The sequence below is a fragment of the Grus americana genome, chromosome 6, assembly GCF_028858705.1.
Source record: "Grus americana isolate bGruAme1 chromosome 6, bGruAme1.mat, whole genome shotgun sequence".
Taxonomy (NCBI): Eukaryota; Metazoa; Chordata; class Aves; order Gruiformes; family Gruidae; genus Grus; species Grus americana.
Genome location: NC_072857.1, coordinates 21815229 through 21840860, shown reverse-complemented (window position 1 = coordinate 21840860; position 25632 = coordinate 21815229). Strand labels below are relative to the sequence as shown.

The window sequence follows — 25632 nt, the reverse complement described above, 5'->3', positions numbered from 1 at the left end:
GAGCTGCTAATGAAATTCTAAAGATGCTTCAGCACAGTAGAGAACACCAAGAAGATGGAAAAGTTGGAGAGCCTCTGTCACCTAATCTGGTATACCAGTATACCATGTCATGCTCAATTCAGCAAAAACTATTTAAGTTCATAGCTGAGCAAGCCCTTCACTGATTTCATGCATGTGTCTAACCAGGTTGCCTTCATCACACTGATGAATTTTGTCCTTAAAACTTCCCTCCAAATTTCTGCTCTGAAATGTGAAATTAAACTTCAGCTAAGAAAAACAAATTATTCAAGCAACGTTCAAGCAAAGCACTTCCCTGCCCCATACACACACACATTTTGCAGAGCCCACCACACGGGGTTCATGCTCTGTGTCAGAAAGACGCTGTCCTCCCCATGGACCTGCTGTCCAGCAGAGCGAGTTCAGCATGGCCACTCTCCCAGGAAAAGGACCGCTTCTCCCCAAGATTAAGGCTGAAGAGGCACAATGCCTCTCTGCTCCTGCTGTTTTCCCTTTCTTCCATTTCTTTTGCAGGAAGACCAGCGAGCTGGGCTATGAGCGCAGGCACTCCTGCGGAGCCCCCAGTTTGGCAGCACACCCCCAGCAGCACCCAGCCCTCCCCACTGCACATGCACACCCCTTACAGCTCCAATGCCAAACCAGTGCCTGCTGGCCAGCAACAGTGTGCATGGATCCAAGTTATCCAACTCATTTTTGACAAACATACGTGAAACATAATAAATGCATAACGTTAAAAACGTTAACAGCCATTTTACTTCCAGAATTGTAGCTGTTATTTACAGAGATGCTTTTGCTACAGTCGGGGCCGCAAACAGCAATGTAAGAATGCCACATTTCAAAGCAGTTAAGATTAAAAACCCCCTCATATTTAGCAACTAGCCATGGGCTCACCACATTGCCTGCAGTTGAAGAAACTGATTTTCTGGCTCTGAAAACTATTTTCAGAGAAACTGCAGACTCCTGAAGTTTTCCCCATGGAAATTCACTTCACTAAAATCTCAGACTTTTTGTTCTCAGTCACCTGCTGCTCAGCTCCTGGCAGTGGCTGACAGGCCTCTGGGCTCAGGCTTTGGGCTGAAATGCAAACTGAGCCTAAAGCAAATTCCACAGGTGCAGGCCAGGCCTTGGTTCTGGAGACGATGAGAAGGCTTGAACTGCCATCACACAGCTTGTTCTCCATTTTAATCCCCACCATCTGATTGAACCAGGGAAGCACGTAGCTGGGCTACTGCAATCATTAGCTGAGACTGAAAACTATTTTTGCTGCAATGATTTCCTGTGGCTGTGAAGAGGATGTTCGCTGCGAGACTACTCAAAGGAGCATTTCTGAGGCTGAGTTTAAACACTACTGAATGTTTATTTCTTTCAAACAGGAAGCATTGCTAAGTTCCCCACTGTGACTTAAAGCAGTCCATATTTTATCCTCACATTGCATTCTTCTGTTCCCCAAAACACAGTACCAGAGCTTTTAACTTTCTGATTCACTCAAGGGGACTTAATCCAATTAATGCTGCTCCTGACATAGCCAGAGGTATGCATTCCTTCTAGATGGTTATGTCTAAGGAGAGATATTTAGATGATGATGCCAAAACCAACGGACTCTGAACTTTTGGATCAACTTCTTAATATTTGCGACATTGTCTACTGACCTATTATAGCTCCCAGTTTAGGTTAAAAAAATAAACAACCAACAAAATCAAACACCAAACAAGCAAACAGCAACCCTTCTCCCCTAAAACAACAAAAAACCCCCCACAAAGATAATATTTTTTTAGGCAAGAAACCATGTAAAAATACAAGACAGAGCACAGAAAAATAATGCTTAATCTACCCAAAACCTAGGAGGACTACTAGCACCTCAAACATCTAATGGTCTCACAAATTCAAACTTTGGTATTGTATCACAAGTGTTGATCTTACAGTATCAAGACTTCAATCTTACAGCGGTTAAATTGCACAAAAGTGTGCTTTTCTATCAGGCCCATGACAATTCATGTGTTACTATGTTTCACTCTAAGCAATCTTTTTGGATGTTTTGCCTTCCCCGATGGAAGCCATAACACACATAAGCAGTGAGCAGTGCTATCCCACAGGATTGTTAGGGAATTGTGGTGGATGACTTTAATACTTCACAGCCTGCATCACTATATAGAAGAGTAAAGCAACAGATTGCCACCTTCTTTTGAGACATTAGCTTTTTAAAGAATTTAGAAAAATCAGACTTCCAACTCTTTTCCAGGCAGAACTCAAAATAAGACAGGGTGAAGGTACTTTGATAACCCAGGTGGCACACTCTCAGCAATTGGCCTGGTATGCATGGACGTATGTTTTCACTTCCAAGTTTTCAGAGAGATCTAAAGAATTTCTACTCTAAGTTCCAATCTCGCTATTTCTTTCATCTAATAAAGCTCTTTCAAAATAAACTAAGAGGTTTATTAAATCCTACATTTATATGTGCTTAGATCATGGCAGACCTATACACTGAAACCCCAAATAGAGAGCAGATCAGAAACACAATTAGTGCATAGGACAGCCCCATGGCATACCTTTGATTCATTCAGAAACCAGATAGAAGTGTAACTCTGCCTCGAACAGTCTGTATCTTCCACCAAATCTTTACTTATCTTCATTCCTGATAACTAGTCTTATTCGAGGCTGGAAGTGTGACAATATGTTTGATGGCGGTAGCCCTACTTCTCTAGTTTGCTGCCTCCCAAGATTTCTGTAATGATAATTTGCTGTATTTCTGCAAAGTCTGGCAGATGCAAGTGGATTTGAATAAATAAATAAATAAATAAATCATGCCCTTTTTGGCGTGGTACTGCTGTTGAGTTAGACTGGAGCAACCATGCAAATGGTAAATAGTTCCTGCACTATGGTTAAGCTGAAGTTATTTGACGGAGACAGTTATACACAGCTCACCAAGATGTGCAAAACAGCAGGTATGATAAATTGAAAAATCTTTATTGCTTTCCTCTTCAATTTTCTGACTTAGGATTTGACTGTCATCTGATTTTCCTCTTCACTGCAGTTTGAATCAGTTATTTAATATTTAATGTTACAGTGCCACTTGAGACCAGGGCTGTCCTAAATCTGTATGCTCAAAATGCAGCTCTGGAAGTTTTAAGAACAAAATTTAGTACTGCAGAAAAAAAAAAAGGAAACAGTACTAAATTTTGAAGTGGTGCAGTTTTATAAATAATAAAGCATGTTTATATAATTAGACCAGAAAAGATGCATAATACAATGGGTGTTTTGGCAATTCCTTCTAGGATACATAGCTTCTGTTTAATAGTTATGCAACTCTTCTCTTCTGAGTGCTTCAAGGACTACATGAAATATAGCTCTGATAAGACCTCAAGAGATCTATTAGCATTGCCAAATCTTGCCCTACAAAGAGGTACTACCATCTGGAAAGCTCATGGGAAGAGCACACAGAAAAACCAGATGTTGCTGCCATGCAGCCTCCCCCATGGTCTGATCAACAGAACTGGTTTCCCGTCAGTGATGCTAAATGCACACAGCTGACAAGTCTTGGAGAGAAAAACCCACCCAAAGTCTTTCTAACCTGGACCTCTAGTCTCAATTCTTACTAGTGATCTTGCAAGTCACCTGTTTCCAAACATGGCCTTTCAGCTTCCCTGTGGGTATCACAACAGCCGCTCACTGTCCTACTCTTTTCCAGCTCGAGAGGAACAAAAACTTAAAATCTTCCAGATTGCATTTGCTTCTGACCTAGCAATGCTGTCCTAGCCGTGATGGCTGACGTATACGCATAGGGCAACTGTTGTGACAGGTAATTATCATCTTAGACCAACTTGTATTAGCTGTTTCCATTTTTTCCCATGCTGAATGTTACTCTCCTGGAGCATCAAGTCATCTGCCTCAGATTGGTTTTTAGCCTGCTAAAGCAGATGCTGATCCCTTAAGGGTCTTGATCTTTCCAGAACTAGGCTAGGTGTTGGGGTTGTTTCTCCATTTCCCTGAAGAAACTGCCCAGCTGTGCAACATACTGCGATCTGTGCAGCACACACTGAGTTTGTGCACAGCAACCACACCCTTGGTATTACACAGCTATGGATCACTCTTCCGGGGAGGGTTTGCTGTTTCTTCACATTCTGTACTTCCATTTCAGATGATAAACCTCGCCATCGTCTAAGCAGGAGCTACAGTGCTGTCATAGTTGAGATAGGAAGATAAGCTAAGTTTGTAGTAGTACATTCAAACCTTGCCTTGTCCTTAATTTTATTTTCCATTTTGCATTCTCAAGAAGTACATTTATTTAGTCATTTATGTTCCTCCCCTTTGCCTTCCTCCCAGTTATCATTTGTTGTATCACTGAAACTTTAGAAAAAACGCTACAGATGCTTATTACATTGAAGGTTGTTTTTTGGTATGGTTCTTGTTTTTAAAGATTTAATATATTATCCTTCAGTATTCCAAGCACACTATAAAGAAATAGGGACAGGAAACTTGTACTATTTTTCATGCAGAAGTGCTGTCATCACAGCAGCAAAAATAAAACTGAAGAAGCCAGAAACCCAAGTTTACCAAGAAGCACCATCTAACTAAACTATACTACTTAGTCTGAAAGTATTTAAGTAACTAACCATAAGGGATAGCATTAAGGATTTCAAAGCACAGTTTCTGCAGTACCTTGTACTAAATATTTCCTGTCTGATAGTCACAATTTCAGCCTGTTTCAGGGCCTGATCCTAGAAGATTGAACCTGCAAGTAACCAGGACTACATGAGCTGATACATTACTTGACTCTGAAGAAATCCATGACAAAATTTAACTCTCACATACTCATGGTTTTTTTCATCTGCCAGTTTCTTGAACTTCAGGGAAGTGAAAACCAAAACATCCCTGAATAAACAAATGCTGGTTACCAGTCAATACAAACAAAAGGGCCCATTACACTAATGATATCAGTAAAACAGAATGAGTGGAATTATATGGATGTACGTGAAGTGTAAAACATGTAGCGTACAGATGAAGTTGCCAGATGGGTCTCCATTGCAGTGTGGGCTCTGTGTTCTGCCATAGCAGGTCTGTGTATACCCACCCTGGTGAGACACCGAAGCAGGAGAAGACAGAGGCTATACTGAACATTGGGTTACCACATGCCTATGGCTACACTAACAACTACCATAACATCATCCCGAAAAGCATTAAGGGAACTAGCAAGTTTCTCACCTCCACCAGCACTGCGTACATGTTCTTGCTGAGGCCACTGACAACATCCATTCAGCCACAGGCCACTGCTTGCCTCTTTTGAGCCTAACAATACTCCAGTGACACCTACATTGCTGTCCCGGACATATGTACAATATTATGCCCAAGTATCACATAAACTATTCTGCCAATCAAAACTTTGTTTCCATGTAGGTACAGGGGAAATCTTTCCACAAAAGCTTTTTGATAGACACCCATACAAATGCAGCATTAGGCAGGCATCGTCTTCACCCAGGTTAGTTTATAACTTTCAGCTCTCAGCAAAGAAAATGGAGGAGAAAAAAAAAATTAATAAATCAGAACAGCATATGACAAGCTGCCACAGTAGCTTACAAAATATTTATATCTCAAGCAAATACTCCGTTCAGCTTTCTCTAAAGAGCATGAAAGTACATTATTGGACAACTTACTAACACAGAAAACAATGCAATTAAGTGCCTGTAAGGAAAAAATATTAAACAATGTGGAAGCTAATTCTCCTCTGTAACACTCCGTCTCTGCAAACAGATGCACACAGTCCATGTATCTATAAAATGAAAGGTAATCAAATATAATGTAAAACTGAGTAACAACTCAAATATGAGAGACAAGAGAGGAGTAAGGACTTGCATGCAATTCATTCATTGCTGTGTATAAAATTAAACCTTATTGCCACTACCCTTCAGTAAGGTATTTTGATATGGGTTGATTATGACTAGCAACCTGTAGAGAACAAGTCACACTCAAGTTTCTTTCTTTTGCTAGAAACTGAAATAGGGAAAGATACCAAATAGTTTTGAACTACTGGGTCTGTGTAGTTTGCAGTCTCCTGCGAAGAGAGTAACCTGCTACAAAAGGCATCCCTGGGGAGCTCCCGTTGGACCAAGTTTGTATGGATTCAGTGTGAATTTGACAAACACCGTGTGCTAGTGCTACATATGCTAAACAGCTAACAACTTAGAAGACAGCAGAAATGGGAGTAAGAAGGGTATGCTAAATTAGCATTTTGTTCATTTTCGTCTTTTTTAAATAAAAATAAGAGTAGAACTTGGTGGATATCTGCATTTACTGAAGATCCAAAAATTTGCATCCACATAAGAATGGAGAATTTATTCTGAATCTAACTTTCTGCATAATACATGCTTCTAATGCATTTCCTAAAGTTATTACAGCCTAAGTGAACATTGCTCATGTCACTTTCATCCAGCAAATACGTAACAGGTGGAACCAAAGCATAGTTTGGATTGGTAACAACATGAACATCTTAGAAACAGAAAAGAGAACTTTCTAGGAAAAGACAAAGCAATAAGGAGGTAAAAAGTACAAGACAACATTTGCACAAGTATAAATGAAGGAAACACCAAACCTACAGGATAAAAGCAGTGAAAAGAGCAGAACACGCTGTGAAAGAGAAATGTTTTTGTTGTCTTTCCTCTCTTCTGCTCAGCTTTTAAATCCACTATCACAGATGAAATAAAAAACTGGCAAGCACCATTAGAGATCACTACTAATAGATAATAACTATTTTCCACTATTTGCTATTCTACTCAGGCAAGAATGATTTTATTATTAGAAAGTTTCATTTAACAGAAATAAAAAATGCCCTCAAATTTTGGCAGCAAGAAAATATTTTAAACAAGAGAAGAGGAGATATCAGTACCTGAAATCTACCACTTAAGAGACATCAGTATCACAAACGCACTAACAAATGGTGAAGCTGCAGCCCAATGCTTCAAGTAGAACAAGACAGATAAACTGGGAGAAAAGCCCATGCTGAATTCACAGAAAATCCTCCCCAAACCATAAGGAGTCAGATTTTAAGCCCTGTGAATCCCATCTACTAAGCATCAAATGTAGTCTTGAAGCCTGTAGCATCCTAGACTGAGCCCTTCCTTTCTTGGCTGTACATGCCCTGTGGCTCTACTGAAAAATCACAGCTCTGTTTCCATGTTACTTCACTTTCAAGCCACTTGTCCACAGTGTTTGGCAACTTCTATTAAAGCCGAGGCTGACTGAAGAAGGCAGTTGGTCTCTTCCATTATCAAGAGCTAGACAATTCACAACATGTGGAACATAAGAAAGCAGCAGCTACTGCAGTCTTTGCAGTTTTCCTTTAGTTGTCTTTAATTGTTATATTGCGACTGTAATTTTGAACTAGTGTTCACATTAAACTAGAACTTAGGGAAGAATTATTTAATTTCTGTAACATAAAATAATGATGAGCAGACACAAACCGCAAGAGAATGGAAACCTAGTTAATTTATTATAACCTTGCTTAATGTGCAATGATAATGTTAAGTGATGGTGCCTTTACAGGACCAGCACATGAGTTAATTTAAATTTATTAATTGCGTTAATAACTGTGTCACAGAAGACAATAAGGGCAGGGAATTCAAAGTTTTAAGTAATCTGATCTGAGGGAAGAGGGGAATTTCATAAGATGCAATTGAAAAGTACTTACAGCACAGTCTAAAAATACAGTGAGCATAGTCTGAGGACATGGCATGCACCTCTTTGCCTGTCTGCTCCAGCAGAAAAACATGGGAAGAGGGGCTGGCAATTCCTGGCACTTAACCAATGTTTTAATTGTCCCCAATCCCATGTTTGGGCACAGAGACGTCCTGAGGCCCAGCTTAAAAAGAGAAAACAGACATCACAGACCACATTCACACGCGAATATGGCAGATATGGTAGGAAAGGAATCATAAGGGAAATTGCCAACCTTGTCACCCAGTTCTGGGGTCTGTTTCATACCAGCCCTGAACTAACTGGAGCCTCCTGAGCAGCATACTACAGAGTTGCAAGAAGTCTACTCCCACCTTCCACATCACCAGATGGTTCAGCTTACTAATGCAGTGGGACAGGAGGGCAACAAAAGCAGAGCCAGACCCAGTGTTTTACTATTCAAAACTGAGAAATAATGATAGGAAGAGTTAGGTAACAGGTGTAAACATAGCCATAGGAGCAGCTATTCAGCAGAAAAGCATTCATTCTCTCAGCCAATGTTAATCTAAGCGCTGGTATAGACCTGGTAGCAGGAAGCGGTGCACTTAGAGCACCACCTGGCACACCATGCCTTGCTCCACCACACCACGTCCTCCCACCCTGCCATGTCAGAAAGGGACAGGTGGCTGCAGCAATTTCCCCCCTTTCTCCCCTCTGCCACACCAAAACCTGAGCTTCCACATTGAATGCAAGTACTGCCCATGCCTGGTTTCCCTTCTGTTGCTTGGATGCATACATATTCCCCACCACCACAAGAAACAGTACTCCAGCATGCTTATGTGTCCACCTTGTGACCCACAACAGGAAAATTTGACTGACAAGCGCCCTACGTTTTTATGCAGGGTGACTTTTAACCCCAATAAGTATAGTGTGCTGCCCTACGAAACAGCTGTACACAGCCAGCTGTCTGGCCCAGGGCAGGGCAAATGGGAGGGCAAGGACGCAGAGGTCAGGGAGCTGCCCTTTACTGCTTGCTAGAGCTGCAATGGTAGCCTGTGCTGCTGAACTACAGCCTGAGCCAGTCTGTACAAGTACCCCACAGCACAAAAGCACGTATTAAAATCATAAAAGGATGTATAATTAAGCTACTTATCCAGTCTGGCCACCGAAGAAACGTGAATAGTCCAGAGCTTAATACAGATGCCCTGAGAGGCAAGGCTGGAGGCATAAAGCCACAGCAAACCACACTGTAGCAGCGGGGCAGGATTGCCCAGACTATGCATTTGCAAGTGCAAGTGCTGAGCAAGCTGTGCGTTGGAGAGAAGGCATGTGCAAGATGTTTAGTCCTGATTCATCAGAGAGCAAGTGTTAGGGCAGAATTAAAATTGCTGTCAGCAGCTGCACTGTGTTCTCACAACTTTAAAATTAGGACAGCTTGCCAGCCGTTAACTTATTCATGTGTCCAGGGACTCAGGCTACCAATTTCTGTATTTTATGTAACTCAAGGCAGCCAGTATTGTCGTCTTACCCTCTTTCTCCTAGGACAGGGAAGATATCAGTGAACCAGCTTCTCATGACATCATATGAAAAAGCGTATTTACATTAAAAAAAAGGGTTCATCAATACTATTATGCATTGACTTCACATGTGGCTTAGAGAGAAACATAAATTCAACTCAGCCTACTGTGGTATCAGACAAAAGAATCAGTAAAGTACAGAGCTCTCGAGTACTACTCTCAAGAAGCAACATCTCACCCTGATGTAAAATGGGGCAGGATTTCTGTCTTAGCTTTATATACCCAAACATGACTCCAGGCCTTTTTGCACAGCACTAGTTTCCCTGACAGGAGTCTTAATATAAATGCCTCATTCTCTTTTACCTTCTGTTGAAGCCTTGCATTCAAGTACATCTCTCTTCCTTTTCTGTGATGTTATTAGATATAATACTCTTAAGATAATAATAGGTCCTTGAATGTATCAATCCCAGATTCTAGATGTAACTCTTACAGTACTGTGATAAAATCACAGTATTTTACGTGCTTTCTATGGGTAACAATTGCCAGACTATCTTTGCTACTCTCCACACTTGAGTTGCCACTTGCTAGATTACTTCAATTAGAGTCTCCTTTTTGGCATCCATGACTCAACTTCCCTACTACCTGCAGCTATAATAAACTCTTCTTGCACTCAGATAAGGCCACATCTTCCCTGTTCTGGAAGAATTTCACAGACTCCCAACTCCCTCCACATCTCATTGCAAACCTATGCCCGCCCTCACCCAGCTGCCTCACAAATCTGACTCTGCCAGCACCTGAGCCCCTACTCCCTGCTACCTCCTTCATGCCACAAATGCTGTTTGCTCACGTGGCTCTTCTCTTCCTTACCTCTGTACTCCAGTTGCAGCATACGTGATACTTAACAGTTAAAGACAAGATTAGTCTTCACAACAGTCTTCCAAGCAAACTATGGGTACAATCTATCTGTCAGCACAATACCAAATCCTCTGGTTGCCCAAGTAAATAAAACAATCTCTTTGATTACAAACTACTGCTGAATTATTGCCCCAGGAGAGCAATGAATTCCATGAAAGAAACATGAAATCCTGTTTGCTTACGCAGAGTGTGAAAAACTGTTTTCACTGTTCAATACTGAATATGCTCCTTTTTCATTTAATACCTCCTGCTTCTTGCACAGAGATAGGCGGTTGCTGTTCTCCATTTATTTATTTATTTTTACACAAGTCATCATTTCCATATGCTTTTATCTCATACTAAGGTGACCCTCTCTCTTCTCCCACTGTCCCTCTGATCTCCTGCACAATCCTTGTAGCATCTACAGTCACTGTGCTGCTACTTGCATCTGCCAAGTGCCATACTTTCACGTTACTTTTAATGAATATTTTAATTTAAAATGGAAATGAAACAGTTTGTTCTGCTCACACCAGTCTACTAGCACAATGGAAAATAGTGACAGGCAACCCTGGTCTATAGGTTTCACCAGCAACAGTTCTATTCCCTTCACAGACAGCTTTCCCTGAGTAGTGTAAGAGGTAGCCTTTGTTGTTCCCCCTTGACTTACACTAACATCATCATTAAATCTGTATCACCTGATGTGTGAATCCTCACCCAGACATCTCAGAGTTCAAGGTTGCAGGAGACCAACTAGTTCACATGGGCTCGTATCCACAGTACTCAGGGCTGGAACACCGGATAGCACGTGCCCAGGATCTACTTTACTTTCATATGAAATACAGCTCTGAAATATCATGAGGATTTGTGGGGTTGTGGGGGTTTTTTGTCACACACACCCCCCCTTCCATCCCTGCAAGAAGGATCCATGTTTCTGAAATACTAAGACTGATGTATTGCACCTTGCCAGAATGGTGTTTTTATAGCCTGACACCACGCATCCGCTGCTTGCCTTGTGGCACGATACAGAGCCACTAGCCCTGCTTGGATAACAAGACTATCCCAGCTGGAAGTGTCAGATTTAGCAAATTTTATATCCATATCACCTGTCTGGAGGAAACCCTGGAGTGAATTATCTTTTCAATACTACCTGCACTCCTTCTGTGGTGATGTTGCTACCTCTTGCCAAAAGGGGAGTCCAGTAGCAAATCAGTATTCGTGAAGTGCAGCCCGCAGGAGATGGGACCACCAGGGGCAAAATGGAGCATGACAATGAAGGCATATCCTTATTTTCCAGCTTTGGTTCCATTGTGAAGGCAAAGGTGACTTTTTTTAGACATTATTTTGTTTCAAGTAAATGACAGCTGAGATCTTCAAGCTGCTGTTTTAAGAGAGACACTTAATGTAATCGAAATGATAAAAGAACCTCACAAGTTCGATAATACTAAGAATCCATTTTTTTCTTATTAGTTGTTCTTTCTCTAGCATTTCTACCTTAAAAATCACACAGCAGGTTTATGACTCCCTCCTTCTAGCAGTTTAAAACCAAACCAAACAAGAGCACACTTCTTGCTTTACAAGCAATATATGTCTGTTTAAGAGCCACCAATTTACTTTCACCAGCAGTTTTATGACATACTGCTATCAGGATTCATTGACATGAAGTTCCCATATCTTTTAATGGAAAGATACACATTACTTAGTTACATGATATTCAGTAAAGAAAAAATAAATAAAGAGTAATCAATAAAGATCTTCAGAAAACACCATTAAAGTGGTCTTGACTTCTGATGAAGGCTGTCAGACTCAACCTTTACTGATTTTTCAAGTGCAACTAGCACAAACCAATAAGGACTTCATATGGAAAAAAACCCAAACAACCAACAACTGTGGACAGGGTTCTGTGTGTTATAATAAAAAATTAAAAAAAATTTGTTGTTTCCAACAACAAAAATTCCTGCCAGCCATGACGATTTATCCTAAGTGAGAATGATTTCTCAGATAATTAATTTGAAAAGGGCACATTGTTTTACAAAGACAGATCATATAGCAGTTGTTCCTCTTTCCTTTTGATACAATAAGCCTAGCACAGCTGGAGTGTACAGACAGAAGCAGCAAACAATGACAGTGAAAAAATTCTTAAAAGTAAAGTAAGATGCCTCAAAATTTATTTTGCAAAGTGCTACACTTTGCGGAGTCGATTTAAAGAAAAATCTGTGTTCACACCATCTAACCTCAACTTGATGCTCCCATAGGTTACGAGAAGTTAGCTTGGGCAACTTCTCAGTTTGACACTGGCACTCAGAGAAACTGGGTCCATCACAGCAGCTGACAGTTTCCCCAGCTCTCCCTTTACAAGTCTGTTTTAACATGGTGGTGTCTGGCGTTAGCAGCTTTGGGGAAACCACCTTGTTGCCTGACCTGAGCCAAAGCAGTCTCTTGGCTATAAACCCAGCTATTGTGCTTGAAGGAATACTCCTCTTACTCTTCCTGCCCAACTCCCTTTGTTTTAAGGCCATAGCAAAAAAACCCCCTACAAACCAAAACCAAAAAAACACTACATCCAGACAAAGAAGTGTATACAAATATGCACTTTCTACTCTTCAATGATACCACACCATACTGTGTTTTCAGACACCCCTAATAGAAATATAAAGTATCCTAACAGTTTCTGTGAAGCACCAATGTATATTTCACTCAGGGCCACAGAAAGCTAACTGAAATACTGAAAAGAAGTGGTTAAGGATCAGCAGGAAAAATATGCAAATGACTCACTTTTTTCACTTGTATAAACATTTATCAGTCCTGTAAACTGTTTCAGTACACAGTGTTCCAGAAGAAAAAAATCATAGTAATTACTTAGGTTTCCAGTACTATGCCTCATTGCAGAGTTTACTGCTATTTCACAGTGACTTCCAGAAATTTTGGATTTTCTTTGATGCTTTCTCTTTCAGGAGAGACTGCTGTCCTATGATCACCTGTCAAAAGAAGCACCTGTCCCAGGAGCACCTGGGATGCAGCACGCAGCGCACGGCAGGACACAGCCCACTGCAGGATGGTATGAGGAAAAGCAGCAGCAGAACTAAGTATCTGCCCAGTTAAAAAAAAAAAAAAAAAAATTAAAAAAATCCAGGATTATAATAACAAGGAAAACCTCAAACTTTTTATCAGCATACTAGTTAGGTTTCCCTTTCACCAAGCAGCTGGTTGAGTTACCAGCGTCTAGATGTCCTGAACAGACCAGAGCAGCAGGGGAGGGGTTATGCCTCTTACCTGTGAGAGAGCAAGGAGGAACAGCCATTCCTGCCCCATGGAAAACAGCAAACAAGGGAGATACGGTAATTCTATGGCCATTGAACAGTAACTATCACACTTTTGCCACAGCACATAGCATGGCTTTACAGACCCATCCTCTTGTTCTCTTTTCTAGTTCTAGAGGACTGGTTAGTCCTCTCTTGCACGTAGCACTGAGGCATCTGAAAACTTGTATTCACAAACCAGAATTAAATGGACCCATAATACCATTTACCACATATTTTTGCTTGCATCTCAAAGATCATTGTATTCAGCAGTGTTTTAGAAGCTGATTTAAGAGGGCTTGAAGCTATTAAAAATTCAGAGCTAAAAGCTTTTTGACGCCTATTTATTTTCTGGTGCTTTACTGCTATACACAAAGCACAGACTGATGAATTCTTTTATACGCTTTGTTAAGATTTGTATCAGCACCGTTCAGAATTTCAACAACCAAGCAGCTGTCTCAATTTCTTTCCCTTGCGTAGTTATTTTTCCAGTACAATTTTGTAGGAGAGAATTACTCTGCTAGTCAAGAAATGTGGCAAAGAATTTGCAAACTGCCCATAAAATTTTCACACAAATGTGCATAAGCAAAAAAAAAAAAAAAAGATATTCTCTATATATCTCTCTCTCTATACATGTACATGTTCACACATACACATATATATACAGCTACAGAAAGATAAGAACTCCCCAAAAGCAACGTGCATAAACACAGTTTCAATTCCTTAGGTAAAATAAGAGGAGACTCTTCTCTCCCCTACATCAAAATTAAAAGACATCCCACTTACAGATACTTTAGTATCCAAATTTCTTCTAGAGAAGAATGGGGGGGGGGGGGAACAGAACCAAAAAACTCTTTGGCTCTTCAGTCTGCACATTTCCATGTTTTCACATGCAGACTGTTGCATAAACTCAAAAAACTCTCTTGGCCGTATGTTTCTGCCAGCCACTCCTTGGAAACCATGTAAATGACTCTAATAAAACAGCTTGCTCTAAATGTACATAGCTGTAGGACAGACAAGCGATGAGCCTGATGTCATTTCGAAGTCCCAGGGCATCACAGGTTCTTTCCCTTTGCTTCACACACTGAGGGGAACAGGATGTGTGCTCTTTCTATACTATTTAGTCTTTGAGAAAAGCAGACATGCCTACACACTGGTAGCGTTAGCAGCAGCGCAATACACTGAAAACGGGAAGAAACTGGAAGTAGTTTGGGACTCACTACTGCATTGGCTTTCTGACATGTCAGACATTAACAAAGACATTCTTGGACCCTGTATTCTGTCTGGCAATCAGCAAAGTCAGTTTTCATGGTCTTCCAAGGGTTCAGAGTCATCGGAGCATTTGATCCAATTTATATCACCTGCCTATAGATTGACGGTCCTCTGCAGAAACAACTTTTAGCTTTGTAAAATACTGCAGATGCTCTCCATGAATAACACGGAAACAACCTGAGCTTCAGAAATGATTCAAGTTAATCCACTTTCTGTGTTTTCTCACGCACTGCAGAGCACACGGTCCTTACCCTACTCTTGTTCAGGAGAAAGCTTGTTTTTCCTGGATGTTAGGCTGTGCCATGGGGACAGAGAGAAAGGAATAAAAACCAACAGCAATGCAAGGCAGTAGAAAAGCCCACTTTGCAGTGGGCAAAATTCACTGCTTTTTCTTCTGTACACATCTTGGATCTTTCAAGTTGAGGAAAGGAGCAAAACTGCCTAAATTCTGACAAGAGAAATAAAAGCTATGGACAGACTCTCGCTTGCAGCAAATATTGTAAGCTAAGTGCCTGAGCATTACAATCTGAGGTTATACTAGGTGGATGCCTTTTCTGGTGACTACAAACACTCTGCTGTTAACTCCAAATTTCATGTCAGAATCACCAAATCCTTGAGAAACAACCCATTGACTTGCCAGTAAAATAATCCTCAGCACCCCATTTATTACTGTCTTTCTAATACTGGATCATGCATCATCACCTGGTAAAATTATCTATTTCCTATTTTGTACAGGTACTTATCACTGTAACATTTGAAATTTTAAACAGGTGTGTGATGCCACTGAAGTCTCACCATTGGTGGTCTCCACAGCTCTGAGAATCAAATGGAGCCTTGTCTTTCAGACTGACACACAAAACCCTATGGGGTGATTGCTGGTTAAGGTCCCTGAAAAGTAATTTATTTTTACTACAACACTGTGGCACGGTGTCTATAGACAAGACATTTTATTACCACCTTTTTCTTCACATAACCACCATCTGCTAATGCCCAAGACATCTGATGAAGGCTGGCAGCAAAGGAACTATTGCATTTGAAGAAGAAAAAAAAAAAAAAAGAGAGAAAAAGTGTAGGTTTTGGAGTTTCTCTGCACTCTGCTTAGGACCAGAATTGAAGTTGCTTGAAAAGAAAAAGAAGGGAAGGGGTAGAGAAAGTGAGAAATCTGGGACAAGAAGAATCTAATGATTAAATTACTGTTTTAAGTCTCTTTGGGCCTGGATCTTGAGTGTCATTCATCCCAGCCAAGTGTGTTTATCACTGAATTTCACTCTCAGCCTTTGTCCTATTGAAGCTCCTCTACCTTAGATAGTACCCACACTACTCATTTGGCAAGAAAGATAAGGCAGTCAGAAACGGCCTACGGCCCTTCTGGCACAGCTGCCTTCTGCTTTGCATCATGGAAAAGCCACTCTGGGCCCAAGGAACACTTTTTCCAGCAGTAAATTGAATCGTCTCCATGTGAAAAATAGTTGGAGCTCTCTCTGAGCAGCTCCACATTTGCTGTGGGTTCTGTCACTTTTCTTCCCAAGTCACAGTCAATCAATGCAGTTGCCAGCAAAACTGAAGTCTTCTCTGGAAGGACAACAGCAGCTCAACATTTGAAGGTGTAGGTGGGGACAACTGTCATTTTGCTTGCTCTGTGCCTGCTTATTCCATAAGAGCACATTTCATTCTCTGTCAGGGCTACAAAACTCTCTACAGGCACCCCAATTACTGAAGATTTGGAGTGCTCCCCTTCCCACAGCTGTCATGGGAACACATGCTTTATGCAGCCCGGAGCTCCAAAGCAGCTGCCACACATGGACTCTTCATCCAAAAAGCCACCCCATTAACTAAATAGCTGTGAAAAGGCTACAGGCCTCATACAGTTTGCTCCAAACATACTGAAGCACCATGCTTAGTGCCCTGATTTAACTAGACAACCATTTAACACCCACACTGAGGGGGAAAAAAGGGTATCTCTGGCTTCCCAGTGCTGTTCTGACTACATGCCAACAACTCCATCCAGCATGCATGACAGGACAGCTGGTGGCACACGCTGCAACACTGGAAATGCTACCAGGGCAATGCACAAACAATCAGTTGGATAACACCACATTCTCACAGCACCACGTACGTATGGAAATGAAAAGGCAATTGCCACTGCACCTTCTGCAAACCATGAGCAGAGAGAACCCGAACTATCCACTTACTATTTACGCCACCTTGCTTCTTTTTGGACAAGTATTATAATTACTTTAAAGTACACGTATTGTAGTAAGGCCCAATGGCTCTCTCCAAATTAAGCTGGCACTTAATTCTGTCAGTGTTAAGTTAATGACATTCATTACAGCTTGACCTAACCTTCCAGTTTGCATTCATAGCTCTCATCTGCACAATTTTTCCATAATGTATGCCACAAAGGAGCAAGTTCAGCACCCATAACTTTCCTATCTGTGCCTATATTTCATGGTATGTTTAAGTTTTTTCTACTTCTAGGTCAGCCCAGATGTGCTGGCACTAATGCAAGAGAGTGAAGTCTTTGACCTGACTTACAGAAGCAGCCAAATATAACATCCAAATATGCTAGTTCTAACAGTAATATGGTGTTATTTTTTTTTCCAAGATTTCACAGCCTTTCCTACAGGTTAAACAGACAAGTGTATACACTGACAGCTACAACCCCTGTAGGAAAAAAGGTTCATCCTCACTGATCTCAAAAATTAGAAACTCCGAGACTGCTAGCTGCTGGTAACATGATGAGGAGGTTTATCCATAAGTTCACCCTGCCTGGCTTTATTAAATATTAAGTATGGTGGATTTTAGCTGTACCAAGGAAAGGACTTAAGCATTCTGAGAGTTAAGTTCCTCTGTTTATTAAAAGGCAATCATCTTTTGACAATTTCTCTTTCTTCTTTTAAAATTAAAAAAAAAAAAAAAGGACACTCATTCTCTGAGCTAGAGAGACAATATACTTAACAGTAATTCTTCTCATATTTCTCCTATTCAGTTTTTGGTTGAAAGTAAGTATCAGTTGCCACTCAAATAACATTTAATCTAAGGTTCGGCTTTAGAAAAAAAAATGCTTTAGTACAGTATTTATTCAGGACCATACTATGAACTTTCCTGTATGTCTCCACAGGAAAATAAAGTTTAAGGAAAATACTTAGGGAACCTACAAAAGGAAGAAGTATGAAAATATTTAGAAAATCTGCATGAATGACATAATAGTATATTCCACAAGTTAGGTTGGTGGGTTTTTTTAAAATATATATATACACACACATACTCCTCTCTCTGGCTGGTCTGCAGTGTTTTTGCGTTTTCTTTACTTGCAATTTCTTGAAGAAATCATTTAAGAATTGTTAGGAACAAACCAAAACCCCCTAACTTGGAAAACAAGATTAACTAAGATTTGCTTTCTAACTTAAATAGGCTTCCTCTATTTCTGCTGAGATGTCTACCTAACACTTCTTTCCCAGCTAACAAAGTAACTAGAGTTTTAAGCCAGCAATAACACAACTACTTGACCAACAGGGTGTAATAAAGCCAATACTTGTTTATGGCCTCAGCAATGTTTGCCAAGTCTCTTGATTTGGAACATGTAAATGTAACCTTCCACATCAAAAGAAGAACCTCCGGCAGTGATAGAGGGCTGAGTCTTGAAATTAATGAGTCTTTCAAATAAACTAGTGCTGTTCTTTTTGTTTTGTTATGAATTCAATGTCTATCAGTCCTCCTTTAAGAAAAAACATGTAAATGTTTTAAGAGATTTAATTTTCCATGCTCTTTCAATGCAGATTAAGTATTAAAATGTTAAATCCAGCTGGCATGGAAACGTAACTCAGATACTAAAAACAATGGGGTCTAATTAGAAAAATTAGAAGAAAAACTTTATGTAGATAACCAGTTTGATAACCAGCTGAGCACTGGGAAAGATTTCTTAGAAGTAAACCCTCGCAGGTGAAAAATAACTTCCTAAGGAAAGCGTAAGAGCCTTTAGCTTCTCAGATTTCAGTGTACCCAAGGAAGTGGGCTTGTAAAGGGGACATGCCTGAGATGAGAAAAAACAAAGTAGTTGAACAACCCAGTTGGCTTTTATCTTTACTCCTCCATCTCAGATCTCTGTCAGGTTGTATAGCTAAAGGCTGTGGTGTAAAGACAGCTCCCTAGTCTAACACCAGGCAATTTGTCTCAAAGGATCAGGCTGGCACCCTGACAGGATAGAATCACAACCATGTGATTTCTGAAAGCTTTTCACCATTGAAAGTACACACAATCTGACTCCTTCAGGAGAAAGGAGATAGTTTTTCTCATTCAAGAAGTTATATTCCACCAATCTGTATCATCTTTCTATCCATCTACAAAAATACCCGTGAAGAACAAAGGGAAAAACTGATGAAGACACAGGCTTAACAAGACTTAAGAAAAGAACGTGCATCCTTACATGCTCTCACAGAACTTGGTAAGAGTACTGGGCTTTTCCTGGTTGCGTCTTTGTCGAAACCAACGTTGAATGCTGCGCACATCCCAGTCCAGCTGCTTGGAGAGGCCCTCCAGCCTCTTCTCATCTGGATGCTATAGAACAGAGAACAACAAAAATTATTTCTTTGCCTAACTGCAGTAACTCCACTTTAAATTTAGAATGACTGCAATTGCCTCTTGATGTCTTAGAGGCTGCCTGTCAGATACATGGATGCACAAAAATAAAATTACTTTCACAGAAATCTCTGCGGGCAGATCCACATCAAAACACTTTTACAGTGACTATTATTTATGTAGAAGGACACATGCTGTAATATTGCATGCAGGTTACTACTAATAAGAATCTTAAAGGGGACAGTGGGAAACTTGCTTGAAATTTGGAAAGTGATGATAAGTACGGATAAAACGGCATGCACTTCCCAAGCAGCAAGGCTTACAAACACCCCCTGCCTGCCACATGCTATGCCTGTTCCAGCCTCCTGCATCAGGATCTTTGCCCTATCAACTGCTGCAGTAGTGAAGATTGTTTGACTGACATGGAAAGAAGATATATCCTGTGTTTGTGCACATTAATGTTAAAAAATGAGGTCATTCAACAAAGTGACAACTTCAAAAGGAAAATCACCTTGACAACAAGGAGAGAGGATTTTTTTCTGTAAAATTAGCTACACATAATCATTCTCCAAAGCAGCAAACGTGGAACTCTCATTCCATTAGAGCGGCTGCAAACCAGTGCAGAGGTAAGGCAAAAGAAAGTGAGTCTATCCTTAATTTGACTACTATATGGACAGAAGAGCGATACAGGCCACGTTGCCAATCATGCAGCAATTCTACATGTACAGTACTGCATGAGGACTATTTATTTATTTCTCCTGATCACATTCTTTTTTAAAGAAACAGAAAAAGCTTTTGGACAATCTGTTTTCTGGAGCTCTACCTTTATTTCTGTAAGCCAGTTACATACATTGAATGAGATAAAAATCCTTTATCATGGCAGCTCTTGTAAATGTTGCAAAAAGGTAAAACAGCAAAGCTTTTGTCAGGCTGAAGTTTCATCTATCAGCCTCCAGGAAAAGACAGGAAGGAGAGAGAAGGGGGAAAAAATAGTTTTTTAGTCAACTAAAGTAGCCACTAGTTTTTTCAATGGAAGGTTAAGAAAAGCCATTCTCTGTAACTTTAGGAAAAAAAAAAAAAATCAAATGATTGATGCAGCTCTTGGAAGCTTGACTACAGAGAACTGCTGCACATGACTCAAAAAAGGTGGCTAGCTAAATCGGACAGTTTCTTTGAGAGCAGCTTCCAGAGAGCCCTACAAAACTCTTGCAGGAAAGTAGATATTTTCCTTTGGAGCTCTTCCCATTTGTCTCTGTGCACTGGGTGTTGGAAGCCATGTGTGCCAGCTCCTACCATGACTCACAGGCATTAGTTAGATCACTACACACACTCAGGCCATGTGTCGGACTAGCAGATTCTGCAAGGAAAAATATATATTTTAAAAAAATCCCTTCCTTCCTCCAGCTGAGTCTGGGTGAGAGCACATGTGTTGCTGCTTTTAGACACAAGGTATGTGCGATTACCTCTCTGAAAACAGGGCAAAAACCACACCAAGTGCCATGGTGATCTCAGGATAGGGTAGGACACACAAGCAAGACAGATCCACGGCATTTTTCACTGTTGCTGACACTGAACCCAATTTTGCCCTCTGTGACTCTGACACTCTCCAAAGTTTAGGCTGATGCCTTTGCTGCGGTGCACCCAGCTGCAGCCTGGAGCCAAGGTGGGACTGGGAAGTTCCTGCAGCGCAGTGGCTTCATCCTTCAGGCCTCCACAGGCCTTTCTGCTACAAAGTGGCTGACCACTGAGGTCTTCAGGAGACTCTAAAGCATACCTAGTCACTGCTCACTGCTATGGAAAAGCTCAGGATGCTTCAAAAGCATGGACAGGATGACACAGAGGTCTAGCTGACATGTTATACAGTGAGAGCTGTAGAGACAGACATAAGTGGTGGGGGAAAAACTTGTATTGTACAAAAAAAAAACCCCTGCAATCTCTAAATCATTATTCAGTTTCCCCCACTTTTCTAGCTTCTTCCTTCCCCCACCACCCCACTCCAATTTCAAAGGACATTCATCACAACATAAACAGCTGGGACACCAGCAAGCCAGCAGTGCCCTGTGCTCAGGCGGTTCCCCTAGAAGGATTAACTTTGAAGTTTCATGGAAAACACAGTAAGGTCAATTGTACTGGCTCACAATTTGCTCTTTTTTAAAAAAAAAAAAAAAAAAAAAAAGATGATTTTGTGGAAATTTCTAAAAGATAAGCATAAAAAAAGTAGGTGGCCATATGGCACCTACAAAGTGTTTCTGTAACAACTTGTTTTGATTAAAAGCTTACAGGAGACGTCACGATGGGACACACAACTGCTCAAGCTGGCACGCCAATGACAACCTTGACATTTGCCTGTTCTGATTTTAGCTGTAAAAATGCAGCGCTGCATTTAGCAGTTAGCTTTGTTTTGTTCAGACATAGTTGATAGGGCCATATCACACTTTATAAGTTATATATTTTAGTTTAATACTCTACCTTTGTAATAGCTGTGAAAACTTTTTCCAGGATAGCATTAGGTTGAGCTTTCTGTGGTCCATTGGCTTGGACTTTAAGGCCTAAGGCACACGGTTTAGCAATGAACCTGTGAGAAACGGAAGAGTGAAAAAGGAAAACAAGTGAAATCCTTCAGTTATTTACTTCATTACTGTTATCAATCAATGATATGTGGTAAATGCACAAACATTATAACCCTGCCAACAAAATGGTATTTAGCTTTACAGCTCAAAAGCAAGTTCATACAGGCGCTTACACTGCAAAGTAAGTAACATCACTTTGAAGGATGAAAGGAACTCTGTGGAGCACATGAAACAGAGGATTTTCTTTCATGTTGAAAAAAAAAATGGATAGAACAAAAGCATGAGAGGAATGCCTCCTAGAGAAGCACCAACTAATGAGAAGAGCAGGGCAGCTTGCAGAGATGAGGAGCACATAATATTCTCCTCCAAACAGAGCCTTTTTCATAAATCTGTTTCCAGAGTAGTTACTGCCTCAGGACACCTTTTGCACAGTGGAAATTCAAAGTTCTTAAAGGCAGCAAGCACTGAAGCTGCCCAGTCAATACAATTTTCTAAACCATAAAGTTTAAATACTGTTAAGCCATGCCTCAAAGACTTTGCTCTTCCTCCAAACTCTTCTGCTAAAATACGAAGCTGTCATACATCCAAACACCAATCCATTAGTTCATTCAGTTCATAAACTGGGCGTCTTGATATATAACTTACATTACATACACTCAAAGACCACCATTCCACTAATTTAAAACCAAATTACTTGTAACTATGAGTCCCACTCTGGAATCCCCAGGAAAGGTACAAAGTCTGTATGAGAATCATGTTTCACATATGAACAGTATGAACTGCCATCTTTGAACTATTAACTCTTGATTTCACTTAAAAGACTTGTGTTCCCTAAGACCTCATTTGCCAGCAGGGACCAAAACAACACACTCAGTTAAAAAGTAGTTCCACAGTTATCCAGCTCTTAAAAATCATGGAATCCTTATCCACATGCAAGCTCCATTTTTAGCACTGGTTTGAGCTACAACTGCTGTTTCTGCTATGTTTAAGACAGCACAGCTGATTAAAGAGAATTAAGTCGTAAGCAATGCTTCAGTGGTTACAGCGATAGCATTGTGCTAAAGAAAGATGGGTGATGCCAGACCGATGCCAAGGAAAAATTCTTGATACATTGATACCATTCCCATATGAAAGCCAATCCTATAGCCTGAAATAATTTTGGTGACTATTTGCAAGGAGGGCAGGAAGTCATATATCCAAAGACATATGCAGTGTATCGGTGAATTCACTCTTTCATCCTTGTATAAGAGAAAAAAAACCACAACTTACTACATTCTATAAAAGTTTAGTCACAATTTGGATTGGCTGCAGATTGCAACCATACTGCTACCTCCTTAGCATCAGCCAAATCAATGGCACTGCATCAGGTGTAAATTCCGTGCTTTAGGGTTAAGAGCTTTAACAATACCAGTTTGACTGCTGAGCTCAAGCAGAAAGCAGTTTAGTTTTCTGCTCATGAAACAGAAGCATATAAGCTCTGTACATGTTATATGTAAATACGCTGTGATCTAGGTACACTGGAAACCTGTACATTACTTAAAGTATAAGGTGACAAATGAAGAAGCGAGAACTGTACTCCCTATTTCCACACGGACTTGCAAAGTCAGTCTCTGAAGTAAGATTTGCCTTGGGTGTTTTTTTGTTGTTGTTTGTTTGAGGGAGGCGTGGTTTGGTTTTTGGTTGGGTTTTTTGTTTGTTTTTTTTTACATACATATATCTTTCAATTTCTGTTTTGCTTGTCGTCTTCTGCTGAGTGAAGGAATGAGAAAGCCATGATATAACTCCAATAGAAAGGCAGTTCCCTAAATGTGCTAATTTAAAAGAAAAAAAAAATAATTTGGTAAAGTCAAAAGCAGATTAGAAAGTCCCAGCTAGAAAAATTCCACAAGGAGCAATTCCAACAAGCTTCATGCTGAGCTGATCTTCATTTAAATCTAAGGAAACCAGCTGGGTTTCCTTAAATGCCATTCCTAAAATGACATGACTTGCTAATGAAGAGCCTAGATAAATCCAGAACAAAGCACAGATACAGTGTTTGTCTAGATTTTAAAAAGAGAATTGTAATATTGATGTTATACCCATTACCAAAAGGGAAACACATTTTCTGCTTCAATCTGATATTTTCTAAACAGGAATATTATTTTTTTCTTCCTTTACCGCTTATGTTTTTCACGTGCGCTGGACCCGAACCAGAGCTTGTCCACTAGGACGGCAAAGCGCAGTAAGGATGTGTACAGGGATTACAGCTGCAAGACACAGGGTGATCTTGACCAGCTATGTCTGGGAGGAAGGGTAAGGGAAAGTTTAAAAAAACCCACAGAGGTCTCTCTCCTGATATGTTCTTGTGGTCTTTCTCCACTTTTGAAAAAAAAGTTTTAAAAAAATCCCCTCAAGGGATTGTTAATTCCTAGTAGGACACTCAAGGACAATAAGGCAATTTTAACAGAAACATTTTATATGCCTGCAACACAGAGCAGGTCTGACCACCAATTCAAGTGTGCATGAGCCATGTCAGGCCTTTGGTGTGACTGGTAAAATTTAAAAGAATTTTTTTTACTTTACACACAAAAACTTAACGAGTTCAAGCTATACTTGCAGTATAAAAATTGTTTTTCAAGGTTAAAATACAATTTTAAAGTAGAACTTAATCAACAGGATCCCAAATGTCATACCAGGTGCCATGAAAAGCATCATTAACATAATTCTCACCAATATTTTTCTGTAATAATTTAAATAGATTCATAAGTAAACAAAACAGAATTAATGTTTGATACATGTACAAACTACAAGCATTTTGCCAAATGCTGCATTTCTTAAAAGCACTATTCATTTTTTCCATTTCTGCTAGCGCTGTGGTATTCAATTCCCCAGCAGTCTTACTGAAACCCATGGGACTATTTATTGCATAAGGTACTGCAATTAAGAAGGAAGAACTATTGTGAAAGATTAAGGAAAGCAGAATCAAGTATATTGCCAGCTTTTCTCTTTAAAACATGTAAATCTGAACAAACAGTACACTAAGATCTCTTTTTTTCAATAGATTCCAGTACAGCTGAATTGAAAGCTGGCATTCAATTACGGATAAATTAAAAAGCAAGCATTTTTTGCCAAATGCAGCCCCATCTATTATGGATCTAGAAATGAAAGACCAACATAAACAAGGGTATTAAACTCAGAATTCAAGAACCTTTTTATAGACAGCTTCCTCATTCACAATCTAAAGCCACATTTAAAACCAAAACCAAACCAAAAGCCCACAGCCAGCTAATTCAGATAATGGGTTGCTGCACAGCATCTGAGCGGAAAGCACCCAGCCTTTGCAGGCCCATAAACACCGCATCATCTGCCTGAAGGCAAACAAGCATTTCTGAGCGTTCCGTACCCCCCAAAGGCAGGTGCTGATTCGCATTCTAGATCCTGTTTGTTTTTCTCAAATCGATTATTTACAACAGCAACCACAAGGCTTCATACTCCATCCCAAACTCAGAGATCAGTTTTTCCTCTAGAAAGGAGTCAAGAAATCCTTTGCAAAATGATCCCCCACCTCCTCTAGAGCATAAAAAGAAGCACCATTTCACCAAAAGTATGTAAATTTGATCAAGAAGGACCACCATTTTGGGTTTCCCACCTGCCCTTTAACAAATGCTAACTAGACAAAGTCAGCCACTATTACAACAGGTGAATAAGTAGAAAAAGGAGAATTAAAAAAAACCCCAAACCAACAAACAACAAAACTAAAAATTAACTTTGCCCTGGTGTAGGAAGGCACTCACCAGTTGGGCGCCACTTTGCAGGGATGGCAGCGGGTGCAGCGCTGCATAGAGG

General features: G+C 40.3%; 1 protein-coding gene across 2 annotated transcripts in view; it reads right to left on the bottom strand.

The window, feature by feature from the left end:
- The window catches only part of CERS6 (ceramide synthase 6), a 125198-nt gene that overhangs the window by 66755 nt on the left and 32811 nt on the right, over positions 1-25632 (bottom strand). For both annotated transcript variants that reach the window (XM_054830835.1, XM_054830836.1), the window contains exons 2-3: positions 21707-21812; positions 19086-19216 (exon numbers count right to left, since the gene is read on the bottom strand). In XM_054830835.1, the coding sequence (XP_054686810.1) occupies positions 19086-19216; positions 21707-21812 (237 nt within the window). The remainder of the gene's footprint in view (positions 1-19085; positions 19217-21706; positions 21813-25632) is intronic.